The sequence below is a fragment of the Xiphophorus hellerii genome, chromosome 18, assembly GCF_003331165.1.
Source record: "Xiphophorus hellerii strain 12219 chromosome 18, Xiphophorus_hellerii-4.1, whole genome shotgun sequence".
NCBI classification, from domain to species: domain Eukaryota; kingdom Metazoa; phylum Chordata; class Actinopteri; order Cyprinodontiformes; family Poeciliidae; genus Xiphophorus; species Xiphophorus hellerii.
This window is the reverse complement of record NC_045689.1, coordinates 16,879,919-16,899,020: the sequence shown is the minus strand read 5'-3', so window position 1 is coordinate 16,899,020 and position 19,102 is coordinate 16,879,919. Positions and strand designations below refer to the sequence as shown.

Below are 19,102 nucleotides of genomic sequence, written 5' to 3'. Positions count from 1 at the left end.
AGATCTACAGCTGACTGCACATTAAAGTGAAAAACAACAAAGCTGCAGAAGACCCACACATGATATGTTATTTTGTCAGAAGATATGATTGTGTTTTAGCACTGTTTTAACCACATGTCAGGTTTCTGTTTCACTTACATTCATCTGCTTTTTGTGTGTTTCCCTGTGTAGACAGAAAACTTCAAGAAGATCAAAGGCTTATGCTGGCTGTATTTTATCTTTCTTATTACTATCAACAGATCCCCTGGAGAGAAACCAATCAAGGATGACAGCATTTCATTTAATTCAAACAGTAGGAAATTTGTCACCCTGTGGTTAACTAAAAATACTATCAAATTACCAGATATCTCATCTTTCTAAGATGCCAAGAAATTGCATTTCTCTGATGCTGTGACTAATTAAAATGTTTCAACATAACCGTTTAAAATTATACTTTGGGTACTGAAATCTAACAAGAAAATGTGTATAAAAACTCAGCTATAGGGAGCCTAATACTCTTGTGCCTGTGCAAGGAAAAAGCATGGATGCATGCCTTTCAGCAACATCTTGAAGTATATTTGTACTTTTTAATCTCCATATTTGAATTTACTTTGACTGATTAATATTCACTAATCACAGCTTCAATGACTTTTTGTGTGACGTATAATTTGGAGGACATTTACAAATTACTGGGCCGCCACAGTGGCGCAGTTGGTAGCACTGTTGCCTTGTAGCAAGAAGGTCCTGGGTTTGATTCCCGGCCCGGGAGAACATTTCTGCACGGAGTTTGCATGCGTGGATTCTCTCCGGGTACTCCGGCTTCCTCCCACAGTCCAAAAACATGACTGTCAGGTTAATTGGTCTCTCTAAATTCTCCCTAGTGTGAGTGTGCATGGTTGTTTGTCCTGTCTGTCTCTGCGTTGCCCTGTGACAGACTGGCGACCTGTCCGGGGTGACCCCCGCCTCTCGCCCGTAACGTTAGCTGGAGATAGGCACCAACACCTCCTGACCCCACTAGGGACAAGGGTATACAGAAAATGGATGGATGGAATTTACAAATTTGGATATTAGAAAAACAAGAAAATTTCACCTATTTTAAAGTTGTATTTAATATAACCTAGAATCTCTCTCGCATAAAACGATTAAAATAGATGTTCTTACCTAAATGTTAAAAATATTGCAAAAATATGCAAATTAAATTTACAATCATCATAGCAATGTTTGCCCAGAAGTTCATCTGGCACCGGCAGCCCTCACAGATTGTCCCCTTTAGTGACTAAAAGCTGCTTTGGAGCCAATATGCTTTTGCAGCACAACAGCCCCATTGTCTTCAATGCCTGGTTCTCATTTCAACACATGCTATAAAAATAAACTTTACTATTGTTCTTCATGCTTGTCCCAGTTTAAACCTATTAAACAGCAAAATGAGCAGCGTTTTGGAAACCTTGAGAAGATATCACTGAAAAGTGACTGTTCTCAGCACTGCATGGTGCTTTTTGATAAGGACCATGATGGCTGTTGCCCAGGGGGGCATTAGAAAGGAGTGGGGGAACTCATTGGCAATCCCCAGGTGTTGAGCAACTGCTGTTTATAGAGAGACTAGCTGACGTAGTTTGTGGAAGACTGCTTCTGCTTTTCATATTTAACATCATGTTTTGTTTTATGCTCTGCTTATTTTGTCTTTTGTATCATCCCTATGTTTCCGAATAGCAATGGTTCCCAACCCTGATCGTCAAACACTCCTGCTCTGCATGCTTTAGGTGTCTACTTGTTCTTACACACCTGTTAGTTGAATGAAAAACAGCTTCAGCAGCTATAGATGGCATGCAGAGGAGGCCAAGTACTCATTTGAAGCAGTCGTGCTGGAACAGACACAACTAAATCATGTATGGTCAGGGGGCCTGAGGACCAGGGTGAGGAACCACTGCCTTACAGCATCATCTGATTATTTTTCTGCTCCCATTACTTCTCTCAGTGCCACTGCTCTTTGCTCCCACCACTGCTGTGTCAGTATTCAGATTCACTTGTTTCTTGTTCCAGTTTTCACCCTCCTCAGTTTATCCTTCTAGCTTATTGTCAACTTTTTGACAGATCGAGCTGCTACTCGCTGTGGCCTTTTTGCCAGTGGATTTCTTGTTTGTATATTTGTCCCAGTGCTGTTTTGGATTTTTATTTTGTCTGCAGAATTGTATTTTTATTTAAGCACAATTTTTCGAATGTTTGCATCATCTTAGTCAGTGTCCTATCTCCTACCTGTGTTTGCGTCCACCATGGACCTTACCAAGCTCCGCCCACAACCGACCCACGTGACCGCAAGTCTCACAAACAAAGTCTCGCGGCCTTGTTTCTACGTAAACATGACTGGATTAGTGCATCATTTCTACCAGATTTTCACAATATATCAGCTACTACAATGGACAGAGGAACTAACAAGTTCATGTCATCATCTGGGAGGAGGTTACTGGTTTCTCAGTCACAAGCTGGTTGCAAACCTGAGGCCAGCAGGTGTCAGTCAGTTATGGTAGATCTGAAATTTGGTTTGATGACGTCAATATGAGAAGCTACAGACTGATAGGAGGAACCAAAGAGCTCTGTAAAGGTAAAGGCAAATCTTTTGAAGTTGGGATATAATTAATTTAATTTCACATAATTATCGCGGTAGAAGCAATTTGTTTGTTAAAATTTTATGAAATATATTTGTTCTATTTGTTGTTTGTTGTGAATGACGTAAACTCACAAACGAACGAGGTTATTAGTCCAACGTTTAGAAACTACAGCGGCTGTAATGAGCCACAGCAAAGGTAAACAAAGGTAAAATAACCCCAACAGGCGATCAACTCAAAACCACTCCTACCTTTTTACTCTCTCTTTGTAGTTTAAGCACACCTGTTACCGTGGCAACCGCCTGCTCCCCGCAAGACGAGCAAAGATTACGTTAAAAACAAAACATTCAGTCCGTTACGGTATCAAGTTTCCAGGCTTGATATTTATTTCTCGATTATTAATCAGCGCTTCCCTGAACACAGCGATGGTTGATTGACTAGCTGTACTTGGTGCTAGAGTGGCTAACACGAGTAACAGTTTAGTACAAAGCCTTTTCTGCTAAAATAAAATCTTTAGTGTATGTCAGATACAGCACACATTGCATATTGATCTGTTTAGCTAACGTAAGACTGTGTAGCAGACAGGCTTCAAGGTGTAGAAGTTGTATCAGTTCTGCCATTATGCTGTACTTAGCTAACGGGAAGCTAACGGTGTGTTTGTGAGACGGCCACGCACGTGACCACGTAGAATGGGCATCAGCCAATGAAAAGCGGCCACTGTGGTAAGGTCCATTGCACTACATACGGGGATTTACACAATATTAATGAGAAGTTATTTAGGAATAGAAATCCCTCAAATGTGTTTCATTGTGTGATCTTTGCAGCGTGCAAACACGAAGTTATTTTTTTGTAACAAATCATCAAATCATAATACGACTGGTTAATATAAAATTTTTTTAGTGGCCTTCAATAATGTGACCTCTGGTAAGAATTAGAACTATTATAAGGGAAAGGGGAAATTGTGCACATTGTATGTGCAACAATTCTCATTGTTAAACAGCAGATCTGGATTTTGGCAACAACTGTCTCTCTGTACTGCCCATCCTTTCTTCAATATGCCTTTTTTATTTCTTGCAACATTCTCCTATTGCTACCCATTATTTTCAGCGCTATGCTGTCTAGTAATTACTTAATTTATTGTGGCACTTTTTAGCATCTGCTATCAAGAAAAATAATGGCAGCAGGGAAGTTGTTTACATGCAGGAGCAGCTGAGTATGGAGGAGGCATGGCTGTGCTTTTTCAGAACAGATGGTATAATCTTGAACATTTTACTGTAAAGGAGAAACTCAGCACCCCGCATGTTTAACTGTTAATTGAAAACTTCCATTCATATTAATTACAGACATAACTTGCCCTCTGTTTCTTGAGATGTTTAGTTTGAAATCATCAGTTCCATTGCAGATTATTGCATAAACAATATGCAAAGGTACTCACCTCATCCTCTGGAAATGTCACCATGACACACTTCTAACCAGAGGTAAAAGTACACTGAATGCATCCTCTTCCATCAAACTTTTCCACCTATTTTCCAGTTAGGGCAGCACATAAATCGTCTAACTCTTAGCACCTTTACTGAGTCATTGTGCAATTCAGTCTTTGACCTCTGAAATCTGTAAGGAGGGAGCCATATTTTAGAATTCCTATTTCTTATTCACATGGCTGTCAGGAACTCATGTTACAGAGGTATTGCTTGGTTTTGTATGCTGAGATGCATATGTGAAGTTCTTGACTGGAGTTCTCTGAAAATTATTCTTATTATGTACAACGATGTATTTCACACCAGCCAAAATTTTACCTTTGATATTTTTTCAATACAACTGAGGAAAGTGGATCAAATGCATATTTTAGACAGGGTGCAACTATTTATTTATATATTGCATAATAAATGTTACTTCTGACTATTTAATTTCAGGAGTTTCTCCTTTACTTAAATTATGAATTGATTCCAGTTAAGAGGTTTGCGTAAATAGACAAAAAAAAAATGTGTGAAAAAGGCAAAACTTTAAGATATTTTATTGATTACTTGAAAGCAGAATATGTAAAACAGGATGTTGATTTGATGCGTATTGAGATAAACACATTTCCTTCCACGTAGCTCGTCCTTTTCCCCTTCGTTTCCACTTGTTGCGCAGCGTGCTCCAGTCGGCCGCACGATGGCGCCCTCTGCCGTGCTTACGGCAGTGAACAGCCATGAAGGCTGCCCTGTGAGGGAATCCGGAGCCTCGCCGAGGTAATGCGTTTGCCGCTGTGGATCACCGCTTGAAGGACCGAAGCCGCACATTCGCCGTCAGAGCGCTCCCGACGTCCCGGATGGAGACGGTAAGCTGTCCGCTAGTGTTCAAAACAGATGCATGCTGGGCTTTTGTTGCTTGATCACATTTCGACAGAAACAGAATGGTGCTGCGTGAAACGACTGATTGTCTACGGGCTGTACCTGACGTCTGGAAAGTTGAGAGGACGAGGAGAAATCCATGAACAGGGCATGGATGAGTCCGTGTGTTTATTTGGGTATCAGATGATTATTGTTTATGCATGCAGGTAGATTTAAGAGAGAGCAAGAGGGCAGGAGAGGTGCTCCTGAGTTGGCTGAGTTGTAAAATAGGCTACTTGGATCATTTTTTATAAGATGTGGTGCAAACACATGCATCACATAATGATATATATTTATTATGTTCATTTTGTCATAGGAAGTGTTTTTGATAACCTATAACACGCTTCTACTCATGGCAGATACACGCACCCACGCTTCGTGTTTCTGTGTGAATAGAGGAATGTGTTTCTTGGAGCTTGAAAGGCAAGTTCAGTTGCATACTTACAATAACTCTGAGACTCTTAGGAAGAATTTCCTCAATTCAAATTCAGTTCAAGTGGAAGTGTGGATGGTGCTCCGCACTCTCTGTGTGGCTACACTTAGGTGGGGAGTTGGGTGAGGAAGATGAAGAGGGGTAAGTCTGGGGGACTCCTCAAGGTCACAGATGTTCAGACAGACAGATAGACGACGATGAGGCAAAATTATTTCTGCAAGACGGATGTTGGATTCTACTTTAATTATTTTGTTGGCAGTATTTAGAAATGCCTCCACTCACTTCTTGATTTTATTTACCTTTTCTGTCAAATGCATCAGATACTCGTCCCTAAATGTACTGAACACTAAGGTTGATTCTTTATTTACCATTTTCAGATGTGATTTACGACTTATTTTAGCAAACAGCACACAAACAAATTATGAAAAGTAAGCTTCAAACTACTAAACATAAAAAACAAACCATATTCAATCTGCTTTAGTAATACAGAATTATTTATTTGTTGTTTTTGCCTCATTAATTTTAATTTATTGATGAATTCCAACATTTTAACAATGCAACATACTTCAAATAGGATTGAAACAGTGAAGCCAACATCATTTGGTCTTCAAGCAAGACCTGAGTTTAACTCCTCTTTTGCTGTCCCACACACACCCAAACACACACTCACTCCCCCATTCTGCTATAAAGTATTTTCATTGTGTCAACTGAGAATTCCCTTTCTGCACAGATTACACAGACCACAAATGCACTTTAACGCAGAATATCTGTTTGGTTTTTTTTCTGAAGAGGAGGCTGGCATGGTTTAGTTGTTTAGAAGAAAACATCAAAAAATAAAAAAAACCTGTGCATGTCATGTTTCTATTTTTAGAAAATAACCTATGTGATGTACACCACAAAGAGAAAGCTGCTTTTCATTCCACTTCCAGGAGTGAAGGTTACTAAAAGATGTCTCATCACTGAGCAACTGCAGATTTTATCTGAAAGCACTTTAAGGTCCTGATGTTTTGTGCACAGAGATGATCCCTTTAATCATTCTGCACTCCTGGGTCTTCCTCAGATGCCAAACCCCGGAACGGCCCGCTTCCTTCCGTTCAGATTCAGAGTTTAGGCTGCAGGCCACAGCGGGAAGCGCAATGAATAATAAATGGTTCTGAGATTATGAGTGAAAGTTAGTTGGGTAAGTGTGAGAGTTTATGTGCAACACCAACCAGAAAATATTCTTTCTGTAATGGAAATCATCTCGGTGAGAAAAAAATGAAACAAGACATAATGACAAACCTCTCTTCCAGTTTTTTATGTTGGAGTTGCAGAACCACCAACACTGAAAATGAAAACAATATTGACATACATATTTTTCATCCTTTAAATGAATATAAAAAATAATTCAGTTTTGGATTTAATCTGTTCTTCTCTTGTTCTACCTTTCACACAACATAGTTAATATCAAAATAGGTTTTTGTAAGTTCAGTCTTGCTTCATTCTGACATTTTTGTTAGTCTGAATTAGGACAGTAGGGCTGATTCACAGTTTTGTTTGCCTATTGACTGCAGTGTTTAACAGTTTTTTATAGCCATTTTATGATCTTGTATTGACACATATAAGGTTTCTACAGATAGCACTTTATTAATACCCTTCTGTAAGCTGTGCTTACAGAGCAGGAATTATACTGTGTCTGGATGTTTTTAGATCCCCTGCTATTAGTCACTCATGCCCTCCTTCCTCTGTAGTCTGGAGCAGAGTAATCATCGTCCAATTGGTAGTTTAACCTCAAGCACAGCCATTTGTCAAAGTGTCTGTGGCTGAGACCATACATTCAAATGAAGGCTAAAATTTGCTCATCTGCTTGTTAGTGTTCAGGAAAAAAATGCTGTGCACATGAGAAAAACACAATCTGTATATGTTGAAGATCATGAGAAATATTTTATAGCACTTCATCATCAGGGGTCTACCATGCCGGTCCTCAAAGGCCGGTGTCCTGCAGCTTTTAGACGTGTCTTTGCTTCAACACACCTGAGTTGAATAGTCAGGTCATTAGCAGGACTCTGGAGAATTTGACTGCACACTAAGAAGCAGTGTTGTATAGTAACGAAGTAAAAATACTTCACTACTTTACTTAAGTATATTTTGGAGTACTTCATACTTTCCTGGAGTATGAAAATTTTTGATGACTTTCACTTTTACTTCACTATATTTCCGAACTTAATTGCGTACTTTTACTCCGATACATTTTCAATGTGTGGTTTAGTTACTCGTTACAAAAAAGCGAGAGAGAGAAACGCAAGTGTTTTGATCCCACCTACTGATTAGCAAGTAGCAAGTAGGCTACCGAACAAAGTCCGTAGCCTGCTTGCCTGGGCTTGTTCATCACCACCAATAGGATACTTCTTCTTCTTCTTCTTTTCTATTATGGCGGATCACAAGCAACTTTAAGGTGCATACCGCCACCTACTGTACATGAGTGTGTAGAAGCATTACTTCATATCTATTAAATTCTACTTTTTAATTTTGTATTCTTAAGATAAATAAACAATGCTTTCCTTAATTTGTGAATATCTGTTATGTTTCCTTCATTTCCTAATATACCTTTAAGATTCCATTCATGCCCCATATTTCTAACTATTCTCTTTAATTCTTCCCTTTCGAGTTCATTTGACTTACAGTTCATCAATATGTGTTCTACATTTTCTTTCTCTCCACATCTCTCACATTTATCATTATTTTTCCTCCCTATTTTATAAAGCATGTCATTTAAGTAGGTATGACCTACTCTTAATCTACTAATTATTATTTCTTCTCTTCTGTTTCGTTCATTAATGCTTCGAATTCAAACTGACTTTTGTACTTCATATAATCTTCTTCCTTTCTTATCTTCATTCCACATTTTTTGCCATTTCTTGATTTCTTTACTTTTAATTAGGATACACCTGTTTCGCTTCTCCCATTAAACACAAAGCAAGTCTCGCAATCAGTAGCAGTCACATGGAAATTCTATCTTACAAAAACTCCCCGTCCAACTTGAAGAAACACATCGAGGTAACTTCTTATGAAATGGTTATAATCCTCCTGTTTCAGTAACTATAGCTTGGTCACTAGGCACTACTGTATTGTGAAATCTTGACCATAAATGAACTTTGTTTGGCATTGTTTCAGTTCCACACGTGGTGTATTTAGCTTAGGCTTAATGTTGACTGTAGCAGGTGTCGAGGAAAATTATTGATTTTGGTGCTTAATGCAGTTAATTTTACGCATGTGTAAAAGGGTAGGTTTGATACTCTTGTTTTGAACCGGACAGACAGGGGTTAGAATGCAGATCACTAAATGAGGGCCGCTTGCAGCCCGGCCAGAACACAGAAACATAAATTAACATTCTTGCAGGCAGTTGGGGAGAACTGCTGGAGGCCAGCATCTGCGATGGCGTAAAACTAATGCAAAATAGAAGATTGAAACCCCGTAACATTTAACTTCTAAGTATTAATACCATGTTTACTGAAGATTGTATTATCTCATTTAAAAACTATTAAAGGATGAATGTATTTGAAAACTGTATTATCTGTGACGATATTAGAAGCAAATGGAAATTGTTTGAATGAAAATGTTTTTTTACTATTAGAAAATGGCCCAGGAATTATACTTTATTTTGTCCTGTAGATTTTATGTATTATTTTGGCAGAACTTAATCTTTTGGGGGTGCTGAATGTGCAAAAGCAAAACTGGGGTTTGTAAAGATAACATTTTTTGAAAATTACCAGATGCAAGTCTCTTCGAGAACGTTAGGAGAGATAATGGAAGAGACGTCAGATTTATGGGTGTCTGCGAAATCTTATCTTAAGACTCTCGGCGCCGGGGACATTCGTACCTGGTATCGTCCAAGATTAACTGGTCCGCCTTTGTCTCTCGATAGAAACCAGACGCCTTTGGAACTTCGTTGTAAATTGGGAGACTTCTCAAGTTTCCTGTAGTCCCTACGGGAGGTTCTAATTGGTTAAAGAGTGGAACGCCTTAGTAGAATATATTAAATTGAAGAAACGCCCACTCAGTATAAAACTTCATGTAAACATTAAAAATTCAGAATGCTGCCACTGTTTTGCTTTTTGGCATAAAGCTTTCTCCAGAGACGCGTCTTTGCCCTCCTTGTTTCTTTGTGTTTCTTTTTCTATTTCTCCTGTTACAGGTAATGAATATATCTCTGTATCTCTGCAGCTTTGTTGTCGATTGCTTTGTTATGAATTAAACTCCGTGATCTGTGACGTCAACGCGCAGTGTCGTGGTTTCACTTTCTCCAGCCGCAGCCCGCCTGCCAGAGATTCCGGGACTCTAAGGAAGGAGAGGCCAAACTTTTTGTCCAAAGTTAATGTTAAATTATTCTTCCTTAATACAGGCTACCTAGACTCCTCTGTTCAAGGGGGGACAGAAGCCATAGCAATAGCAATTTAGACTAAATTTAACGAATATAGGAAAGGCATGCAAGTTCAAAACCAGGTTTACAGATGCCAATAAGCTGCATTTCCCTCCCAATTCTTTTTTTCTTTTGCATAATGACCAGTTGTGTGCACCACCTACTGACTGTAGGATTGACTGATTCACTGATTTGTGAAGTAGAGTAATCGTAACAGCTCTTTTTCTTCATGTTGGCCGCATTTTCTGTACTATTTATTTTTCTCATTTTCAGCACTGACCTTACTTGAAGGGAAAACTTAAGGCTTACAAAAACTTTGTATTTTCTGTCCTGGAGGGTATACTAAGAAGCTGGTTCAGTTGTAAAGCAGGTTAAGTTAACCTTGTGCTATAGGTAAAGCACCTAATTTTCTTAACTAAATGATGCCTGCAGGTATATCTATTAGCAGGTTTAATTTTGCCTGCACTTGGTTGTGTACATTATTTTAAGTGTATTTGACAAGTTTACCAAAATATAAAAAATGTCATTCAAACTGCATTTGCTTTGTTTTACTTTTTACTTGTACTTTTCATTACATTACTTGAGTACATCCATTTTTACAGTAATTTCCATACTTAAGTACAAGAAGTTTCAAATACTTTAAGACTTTTACTCAAGTAACATTTCAGTCAGTGACTTCGACTTTTACCAAAGTCATATTTTGGAGAGGTACTTATACTTTTACTTGACTCTGAGATTTCAGTACTTTATACAACACTGCTAAGAAGGTAATTAAGACGCTTCATTCAGGTCTGTTGACCTGTCCAGGGTGTACCCCACCTCTTGCCCGAAACATTCGCTGGAGATAGGTACCAGCACCCCTTCTGACCCCACTATGGACAAGGGTGTACAGAAAATGGATGGATGGATGGATTCAGGTCTGTTTGACCAGGAACACATCTAAACGTTGAAGGACTCACGGGGATCCATGGGGACTTAAGTTGAAGACCTCTGTTGTATATGAATGTGAAACACTAAAACATATAGAACTGGGTGTGTGTGGCATTAAGTTATGTTGATTAAATCAACCCATCGCTGTTTGCTCTCAAGGAAGGAGAGATATTTGCTCCTCTGCCCTGCCTTCTGTTTTCTCTCCTTGTCTCTTCATGTTTCTCATCCTGTCAATCTTTCCATCTTTGGCCTTTTACAGTAGCTATTTTCTGCAGCTCCTGTCACCCTGTACTTCATCGTCTTTGCTCTGCAGCTGCATAACACCAAAGCATTAATTATGGAGAACTTTCCCTCTTTCAAGCACACACACACATTAATACAATAGTCCTACAGTGTGGACAGAGTGAATTGCTAAGCCTTGAGGGTCTATCGTTCTAGGCAGAACTCTTTTTCTCTGCAGGAGTGTGGGCCTGTTTCCAAGGACCTCTTTTGGGGTTCTCTTGTTTGAGACTTTTCCATCTTACTTATTTATGACATTCAAGGAATGTTTTATGTAACAAACTGGCCCTGGTACAGAACCTGTTCAGATTTGAATCATATCATTATTATTGTCCGCATTAACAGCAGTATCAACCAATGTTAGTTATTTTGGGCATGTGCCAGTGATAGTGATGAAGTAAAAGATTGGGGTGTATTTAACTGGAGCAGAGAAGCAATGTCACCACAAACCTGACACACAGGATGTATCCTCCTCCATCTTGCAGACACAATATATTTTGGGACATTTAAAATCAAATGTGGAAAACAGGAATGCATTCATTTTCTTCACTTCTGTCTTCACTTCTTTCACTTAGCTCTTTTAAAAAGTACTTGTGTGAGTTTTTGTGAGTGTGATGTTCTGCAGACTGAGCAGGTGCACACTGCACAGAAAGACGGGGCCCACTGAGCAGAAAGGGAGAGGGGTGGAGGGGAACTGGTGACGGGAGGAAGGAGGGGTCTGTCTTCATAGGTCGTACAAAAGAGTCAGTGTTTTCTCTCTCAGTGTGCTCAGAAAAAGCCAGAAGTGGTGACGGTGGGAGCAGATAAAAAAAGAAAGGGGCCCTTTGGTCAAATTGTCCTCACATAGCCTGTAATTCTTTCAGTGGCCCCCACAGGCACTCAGCCCCTGTCAACCCTCATCCAACGGCTCACTCACAGCTTGTCTGCGGTGTCCAGGTTTCTGCTACAGGTTCCCCTTAAATCCACTGGATGATTTTAGGCTGCCAGAGGAGAGAGAGGGAAAACAACCAAGAAGCAATGATAGACAATTGTTAAAAATACTATACATTACAAAGGATTATATTTTGTACTGTGCAGCTCTGTTACAAAAATGACATTTTAAGAAACATCTTTCTTTCTGGAATCTAAATCAACTTCTTTAATGCAAAACATTTGATGGATTTATCTCTTCAGGAAGTGAATCCATTTAATGTTATGTCCTCCAGAGTGATGAAAAGTTATTCTCTGTGTATGTGCGTGGTTGTGTGTATGTTTAAAGCAGGGGTGCCCAAACTTTTTGAGACCAAGATCTACTTTTTCTCTCACCAGCCGGCTATATCGACACAAAGATATAAAAATTGTAAATGAAACTCTATCCACTTATTTTATATGCAAATATCCATTAGTTATAGTAGAAATAGCAAAGTGATAGAAAATCTAATGCAGTTTCTTCCTTAGTGACATTCTGACACTGGGAGGAGGTTACTGGTTTCTCATAGTCAGGAACTGGTTGCAAACCTGAGGACAGAAGGTGTCAGTCAGTTATGGCAGATCTGAACTTTGGTTTGATGACCTCAATATGATAAATTTCAGACTGATAGGAGGAACCACAGAGCTCTGTTGGGTTAAAGCCACATCTTGTGAAGTTGGGATATTTTTCTTCCAACAGGTTCCACAGGAATCACCTCAAACCACATGTTGGATTAGAATTTATTTCAGTGTCATTTGTGAATGTTCATTCCTCATTTTCAACAGTGGAGCTGTGAAGGTTGAAAAAGCTTATCATTTTTCAGAACATCAATATTTCCACTAAATACGAGACAAAAATAAATAGCATGTTTGATAGAGGAAAAGCCTCTCAGACTCTGTGCTGAAAGCAAGATGCCAGAGAGCACCAAACATTTTTTTTGTGAATAGTAGACAATTAATTTAATTTCATTTAATTATGGCAGTAGAAGCCATTTGTTTGTTACTTAATGAAATACAGTATATTTGTCCTATTTGATGTTTTGTTTTGAAGGTTTCAGCTTCTGCCCCCACAGTAACAGACATCAACAGAAAAAGGGGGCTGTGATCGTATAGTGGTAAATTCATATCATTAATCCACATAGCTAATCTCATCTTTAACATAAATAACAATGACTATATATTTTAGAGCAGAAAATAAAATCATACATGTAATATTCAAACACTAACAGAGATAATAACTGAAACATTACTTTGTATCAAAAATTAAAACTTAAGAAGAGAAAAAAAACAAGTTGGTGATTATCGCCAGCCTAGCAGCTTCTGCCCTCTATACATTAAATAAAATACAATAAATAACCCTCAACAAACTAGAAAGCAATAGCAGTTAGAAGCAGTTAACATTTGTACAATTAAACAAGCTAAAATTAGCTAAATTAACAATGATGACATCTAAAAATATACACAAAACATAGCAGGTTTACTTAAGAAACACTGTACACTATCACATTTGTCCAAATTATATTGTAAAATATAATATTTGTAAAGAAAACACAGCTTATTCTAATACACACCACAGTAACAGACAGCAACAGAAAAAGGGAACGAGCTGCAAGTTACTGGTTACTATGGTAACCACCAATTGTCAAAAGCAACACAACAGAACTTAAAACACCAATGAATGTCTAAAGGGTACATTCCTAAGCTTGTTGAGCCGTAGCTGGGTGATTAATAGTAACTTGCTGATTGTTTAAGAACTGAAATTCCTCAGACCCACTTTTTTCCCTCGCTATGTGTACACACACACACCGACACACACCCACACACACACCCACGCCTACGCCAACACACCGGTGCTCAGTTACTCAGGTGCTCTGTGACATATTGAGAGCGCAGGCTCACGCTGTACATAAACAGGCACTGTATCCTACTCTTTGTGATTGTGTGTACAGTATTCAGGGGAACTAATGGAAACAATATTTGCCAGCATTCTGCAGATTGGATCCAGAATTCAGGACACTGAAACATTATCCATCTCTGACTTTCCCTTGCCTCTGTCCCCAGTCTGCATATCTCTGTGTGAGTTTTGTTTCTTCCTCCTATTGAATTATTTTCCCTTCTTTTTTGCCTTGTCCCATTGCCTCTTTGGCCCACTACAATTTTATTGCTAAGTGTTTTATCTGGTAGCTATGTACTAAATGACTTTCTGTTGCCTGCATTCTTGTATTTGGGGTCATGGGTGTCAAAAGTTGCACCTTACCTTTATTAAATGCTTAGTTTTAATAAGACTAAAACAGCGACATCTACCAGTTTTCTACCAGAATTCAATAGTCCGATTCCTGAGGTATGCAATGTTTGGGTGTAGAAGAAGAAGCCAGAGAGAACAAGGGAAACAAAATATTAATAAACTGATTCAGAGAACAGGAAGGAAATATTGTAAGTTGATTAAAAATTGCTGTTAAACTTGTGCTGCATGAGCAAAAACTTCAGAACGGGTTTAAACCTACACTTTAAAAACCATGGGTTCCTAATTGTTCACAACAGTCTGTAAGTATAAGATGGGAAGGGAAAAAATAATCATTTTATGGATGTTATTAATGCAACCATAGTATGTTGTAGAGAAATTTGGACATGGACATCAGAAACATTTTATAGAATATTATACTAGTATAACTAGTACTCCGTTGGTGGAGAATGAGAAAAAAAATGCACGGGGAAAATAAAAGGATCTCATTATGGTTTTAATTCTTAAGCTCCTTCCATCTCTGATCCTATAAATGTAATGCTCCTTTGTTGGCATGCCTGTGGGTTAAAGATAAATCTCTTTGCTCTATAGTTGCTTAGTTTGCTTTTTATTTTTTTGGTACTGTGGTCCAGGCTAGGACCAGTAAAGAATCCTGTTGTTGTGTCCTGGCATAGTCTTCATGGCCGGCGCTGGCTTGGCAGCACAGATAAGTCTCCCCAATGATCTGCTTTGTGTTTTCCTTTGGTCTGGCTCAGGCCCACTTCTGTGTGGCTGACAGGGAAACTGTGTGAGGATTAGATTGTGTCCGATTGAAGAGGGAAGCTCATACTGGAAGCACAGAGTGACACAGATACATTTATTTAGCCTCATATCCAAGCAGGAGAGGAAACAAAAGATCCCAGTTTAACTGGTGTGGGAGTGTTCGCTCTTTTTTTGGTGGTGTTGCTTTTAGAGTTAATGTTTTAATGTTTTATTAAAGCTGACAAGGCGAGCGACCGTCGCACGTAAATGGTTAACGTGTTACTTTCAAATCCCACAACTTTACCTTTCTTCACATCACACAGTAAAGGCATGTAGTTTAAATCTTTGAACTAGCAATAGTAATTATTGTACAAATATGTTTTACACTATGTCTTACCAAAATATAAATATTTTTGAGATGGATAGCAATTCCTTTGTGTGCATTTTGGAAGCTAAGCACCATTTGGTTGCAGATATGTGACAGATTGCCAAAGGCTTTAGATCAAGTCATCATATATTAACCATGCTCTTCCAAAGAGCAGACAGTTTCTAAAAGAATAACCTTGGATTAAAAGCAGGTAGGCTGGGGACAAAAAAGATAGTATTGTGTTTCCACTGAGCAAATGTGTGAACTGCTAACTGCAGTGGAGCTGGGGACATTGTAGCCTGGTGTTGATCTGTGAATATCTGCTTTTTCTTTCTTATTGAACTAAAACTTATTGGAAATTCTTGGACTCACTTTTTCCTTTTTAGGCAGTTTTACCTTTATATGAAGTTTTTGTGGTGGTGTTGTGTAATGGACCTGACAGTTCTGCCCGTCTTTGTCTACACTTTAAAAATAGAGCATTTTGTCCTGAGATTTGATGTGTTAAACGCAGAAAAATTGGTCAAAGATTTCAGTGGATTTGACATGGCTTGATAGGGAGGTCAGAGAAACTCCCAAACGCCACTTCTTGTGAACTATTAAGTGCTCAGCATCTATCAAAAGAAAGGAACAGTGGTGAACTGGTGACAGGATCATGAAACAGTGAAAACTGTGGATTAAACAGTTATTGACTGATATGAAATGTATATATCGAGATACGTTTTTCAGCCACATCATCCAGCACTACTATAATGCAGTGGCAGGCCGTGCATTTCACACCTAGGCCTTCAGTAGTGCTCCGTCTGAATCAATCCAACCCTCAAAAACTATTTTATGGCTATAAAACTTCTACTGCAGGTACAGCTGCGACACACATAAAAAAAAAAGCATCAAAAATAACCTGATAAAATTGCAATATTATTTAGGAATATAGCAACATTTTACTCACCAAAAATCCTGATTATTTGTACACAAAATCCATCCTCCTTTCCTCAAGATTTCAATTACTCTGTTGTGCAGATTATCCGTGCGTTTCAGTTCCATGAAGAAGTCCTTTTCTATCGCCATCGAAGCTAATGCTGAAAGTCGAGCCTGCCCTGTCGTATTTCTGGCATAAGTTTTAATTCGCTTAAGGGCTGAGAATGTCCGTTCACTCCCAGCAATATAATTTGCAGCGTTCCTCGGAGCCTGTGAGCCAGGAGTACCGCTCGTACTTAGTAGACTGAAAGTGGCGGACAAATCCTTTTCCCGGTTGTGACAGGCTTGCTAGCTTCGGAGTTGCCCGACCTTGCTTAACAATGTCCAGCTTTTCTTGAAAAGTCCGTCTTGAAAATGGCTTTGACAGTAAATCTCCAACCAAATCCATTTCTTCTCCTCCTTCACCCATTGTGGGTTGACAAAACAGCTATTAAATCAACACAACAACATCTTTGCTTGTGCAGCTCGCTACAGATGCAGTTTGCTAGCTGTGGCTAGTACGCTATTTGACTAGCCAATCAGAGCGCGTGAATACGCTGACGTTTCCGTAGGTCTGCTAGAGGGCCTTGGTGTCGCCAACTCAAAATCTGATTGGTTGAAGCAACAGTTTGATCGACATTTATTTTAAGCTGCAGGGCCCGCGGAACTGATTGTGAAGGCCTCCAGGCAGATTTCTTTGACCCTGGCAACAAATAGTGGCTGAAATGTGATTGGTTAAATGCATAAATATGAAAATACACGTCTGGAAGCAGCGCAACCAGGGGACTAGCAATGAAAGGAAGCGGACAGACCATTTGGATTTATTTAATACGTATTCATGGACAAAATATAATTAACATCAGTCTGTGATTCAGATATTTTTAGGCCAGCAGAGAAGGCTTTGCAGGCCCTGATGGCCCACCACTGCTATAATGATAAACACCAATTAAAGAAACACAGACTGTGGGGTCTGGATTGCTTGCTAGATTGCAGGTTTATCTTCTGACTGCTATGGCATTATTTTTGATGCCATTACCAACATTTACTTAGGCTTTTTCCAAACTCTACTGAATTTTGTAGAAGTTCTCACTTTCCAACTGCATTCCCATCTGTCTCTGAGCTCTGTTCAGTGATGGAAACAGCTGTCCTTCTCTACTCCTGACAGAAACACTAATCAGCTCTGCTGCCCTAACATCTGGTAGTTTGCTATCAAGTCTACCTTCCATCATGCTTAAGTGAGAGACACTGGGACTTTTCAAACACATTCAGATGATTCTGCTTTCTAGTTTGGCTTTATCCTGTGCTGCATGTCTTGTGTTTGATTTTTTTTTTCTTGTTTTGTTTCTCTCTTCTTTCTCTTTCAGGACTTTGCTCTTTCAGGACTCCTTTCTTCAGAATATGGCTGTCATCCACACTAACAGACCTCACACTGAGCCAGAAAAGCTTGGCTCAAACTGGTCCAGTCACATGCAGCCTACCTGATCCTGGACTCACAGAGGTGGACTTAGGTGCTACTGTTAAAATGCAAATAACTCTGGTTGACATTTCATATCTTTCTTCAAAAAGTCAAACAGAAAAGGTATTTCTTTAGTTCAGGATTTTCTCCACACTGTTATGTTTTATTCATTCTCCAAAACTTGATTGTAAAGTCCTGAGTATAGCTGGTCTCAGCGGACTGCTCCTTCAGGGTCAGAATGCACCAGTTGTTTAGTCGGGTCCTCGGCCAGAGGGACCTGTCCAGAGCAGGAGACCTGTTCTCTCTAGAGGACACGGAGATTGAAGACGGCCTGTCTGAAGCTCTGGATCAGATCAAGGACATCTCCTGTTCACCAGTCAGTAAGCATGTCTAAACAGGCAAAACCAATACACAGTCCTTTGAGAGTTATGTAAATACTTACATAGCAAATGCCACTTTAATGAATTATTTATTTTGTCATGTATTATTAATATTCTTAATTTTGCCGCCTGCTTCTTTCTGCCGGCCGACAGGACTATTTGACCAATGACAATGATCAGGCCGTGGTCGAGATTTGCATCACACGCATCACCACGGCCATCCGAGAGACCAGCTCCATCGAGCGACACAGCACTGCCCTGGTGGGCCTGTGGGAGTCTTGTCTTGAGCATAACCTGACTCCTCAAGGGGAAAGCACAGAAGACACGCCACACGCAAAGATAGCCTCTGACATCACCAGCTGCATCCTGCAGGTACATTCTCATCAGAGACAGACACTGGGGGGTTTGATGACCTGGAACTCTTAAAGGACATAGCTTTTCACATACCTGTCATCAGATGGAAATTTATGCATGTGGTGTTAAATAAGGTTGACATTTGGAATCTTCTTAAAAAATGTGGTTTCTATACACTAAGATGTTCACCTAATCTATTAAGAGGCTCTTACAGCTGTATTAGTATTTTCTTTCAACATGGTCCATTCATAGCTTTGTACTGAAAATACAAGGCTTTTCAAAGGTGATTATATTTAATCACCTCAAGTTGATTAAATATAACCTATTCCCTTAAATAAGGGAACAATAGCAACTTTTAAACCTATTTGTAGTCCTTGGGCTTTTTCATTTTTTGTCAGATTACAGCCACAAACTTCTTTTTATTGGGATTTTGTGACAAACTGACATAAGGTGAAGTATGAATAGAATAGAATAGAATAGAATAGAATAGAATAGAATAGAAACGTTATGGTCATTGTGAAAATGACCATAATGATTCTTACAGATTTTGGTGCAATTCTTCAGATAAAAAACAATGTCTCACTTAAAGACTATAAATAATGATTTATATTTCACTTATCTTTTGCAATGTCACTTATCAAGAGATACATAAAAAGTGGTACCGC

General features: G+C 39.1%; 1 protein-coding gene across 5 annotated transcripts in view; it reads left to right on the top strand.

Moving 5' to 3' along the window:
- The first annotated feature begins 4,700 nt into the window (after window positions 1–4,700).
- veph1 (ventricular zone expressed PH domain-containing 1) overlaps window positions 4,701–19,102 on the top strand; it is a 72,253-nt gene continuing 57,851 nt past the window's right edge. For 2 of the 5 annotated variants that reach the window (XR_004336572.1, XR_004336571.1), the window contains exons 1-3: window positions 4,701–4,902; window positions 17,612–18,079; window positions 18,237–18,455. Coding sequence is in view for 1 of the 5 variants with exons in the window: in XM_032545411.1 (XP_032401302.1) it covers window positions 17,942–18,079; window positions 18,237–18,455 (357 nt within the window). In the remaining 4 variants the exon portion in view is untranslated. Of the gene's footprint in view, window positions 4,903–17,611; window positions 18,084–18,236; window positions 18,456–19,102 lie in introns of those variants that run through there. The other 3 variants (XM_032545411.1, XR_004336573.1, XM_032545412.1) reach the window with 3 other exon arrangements.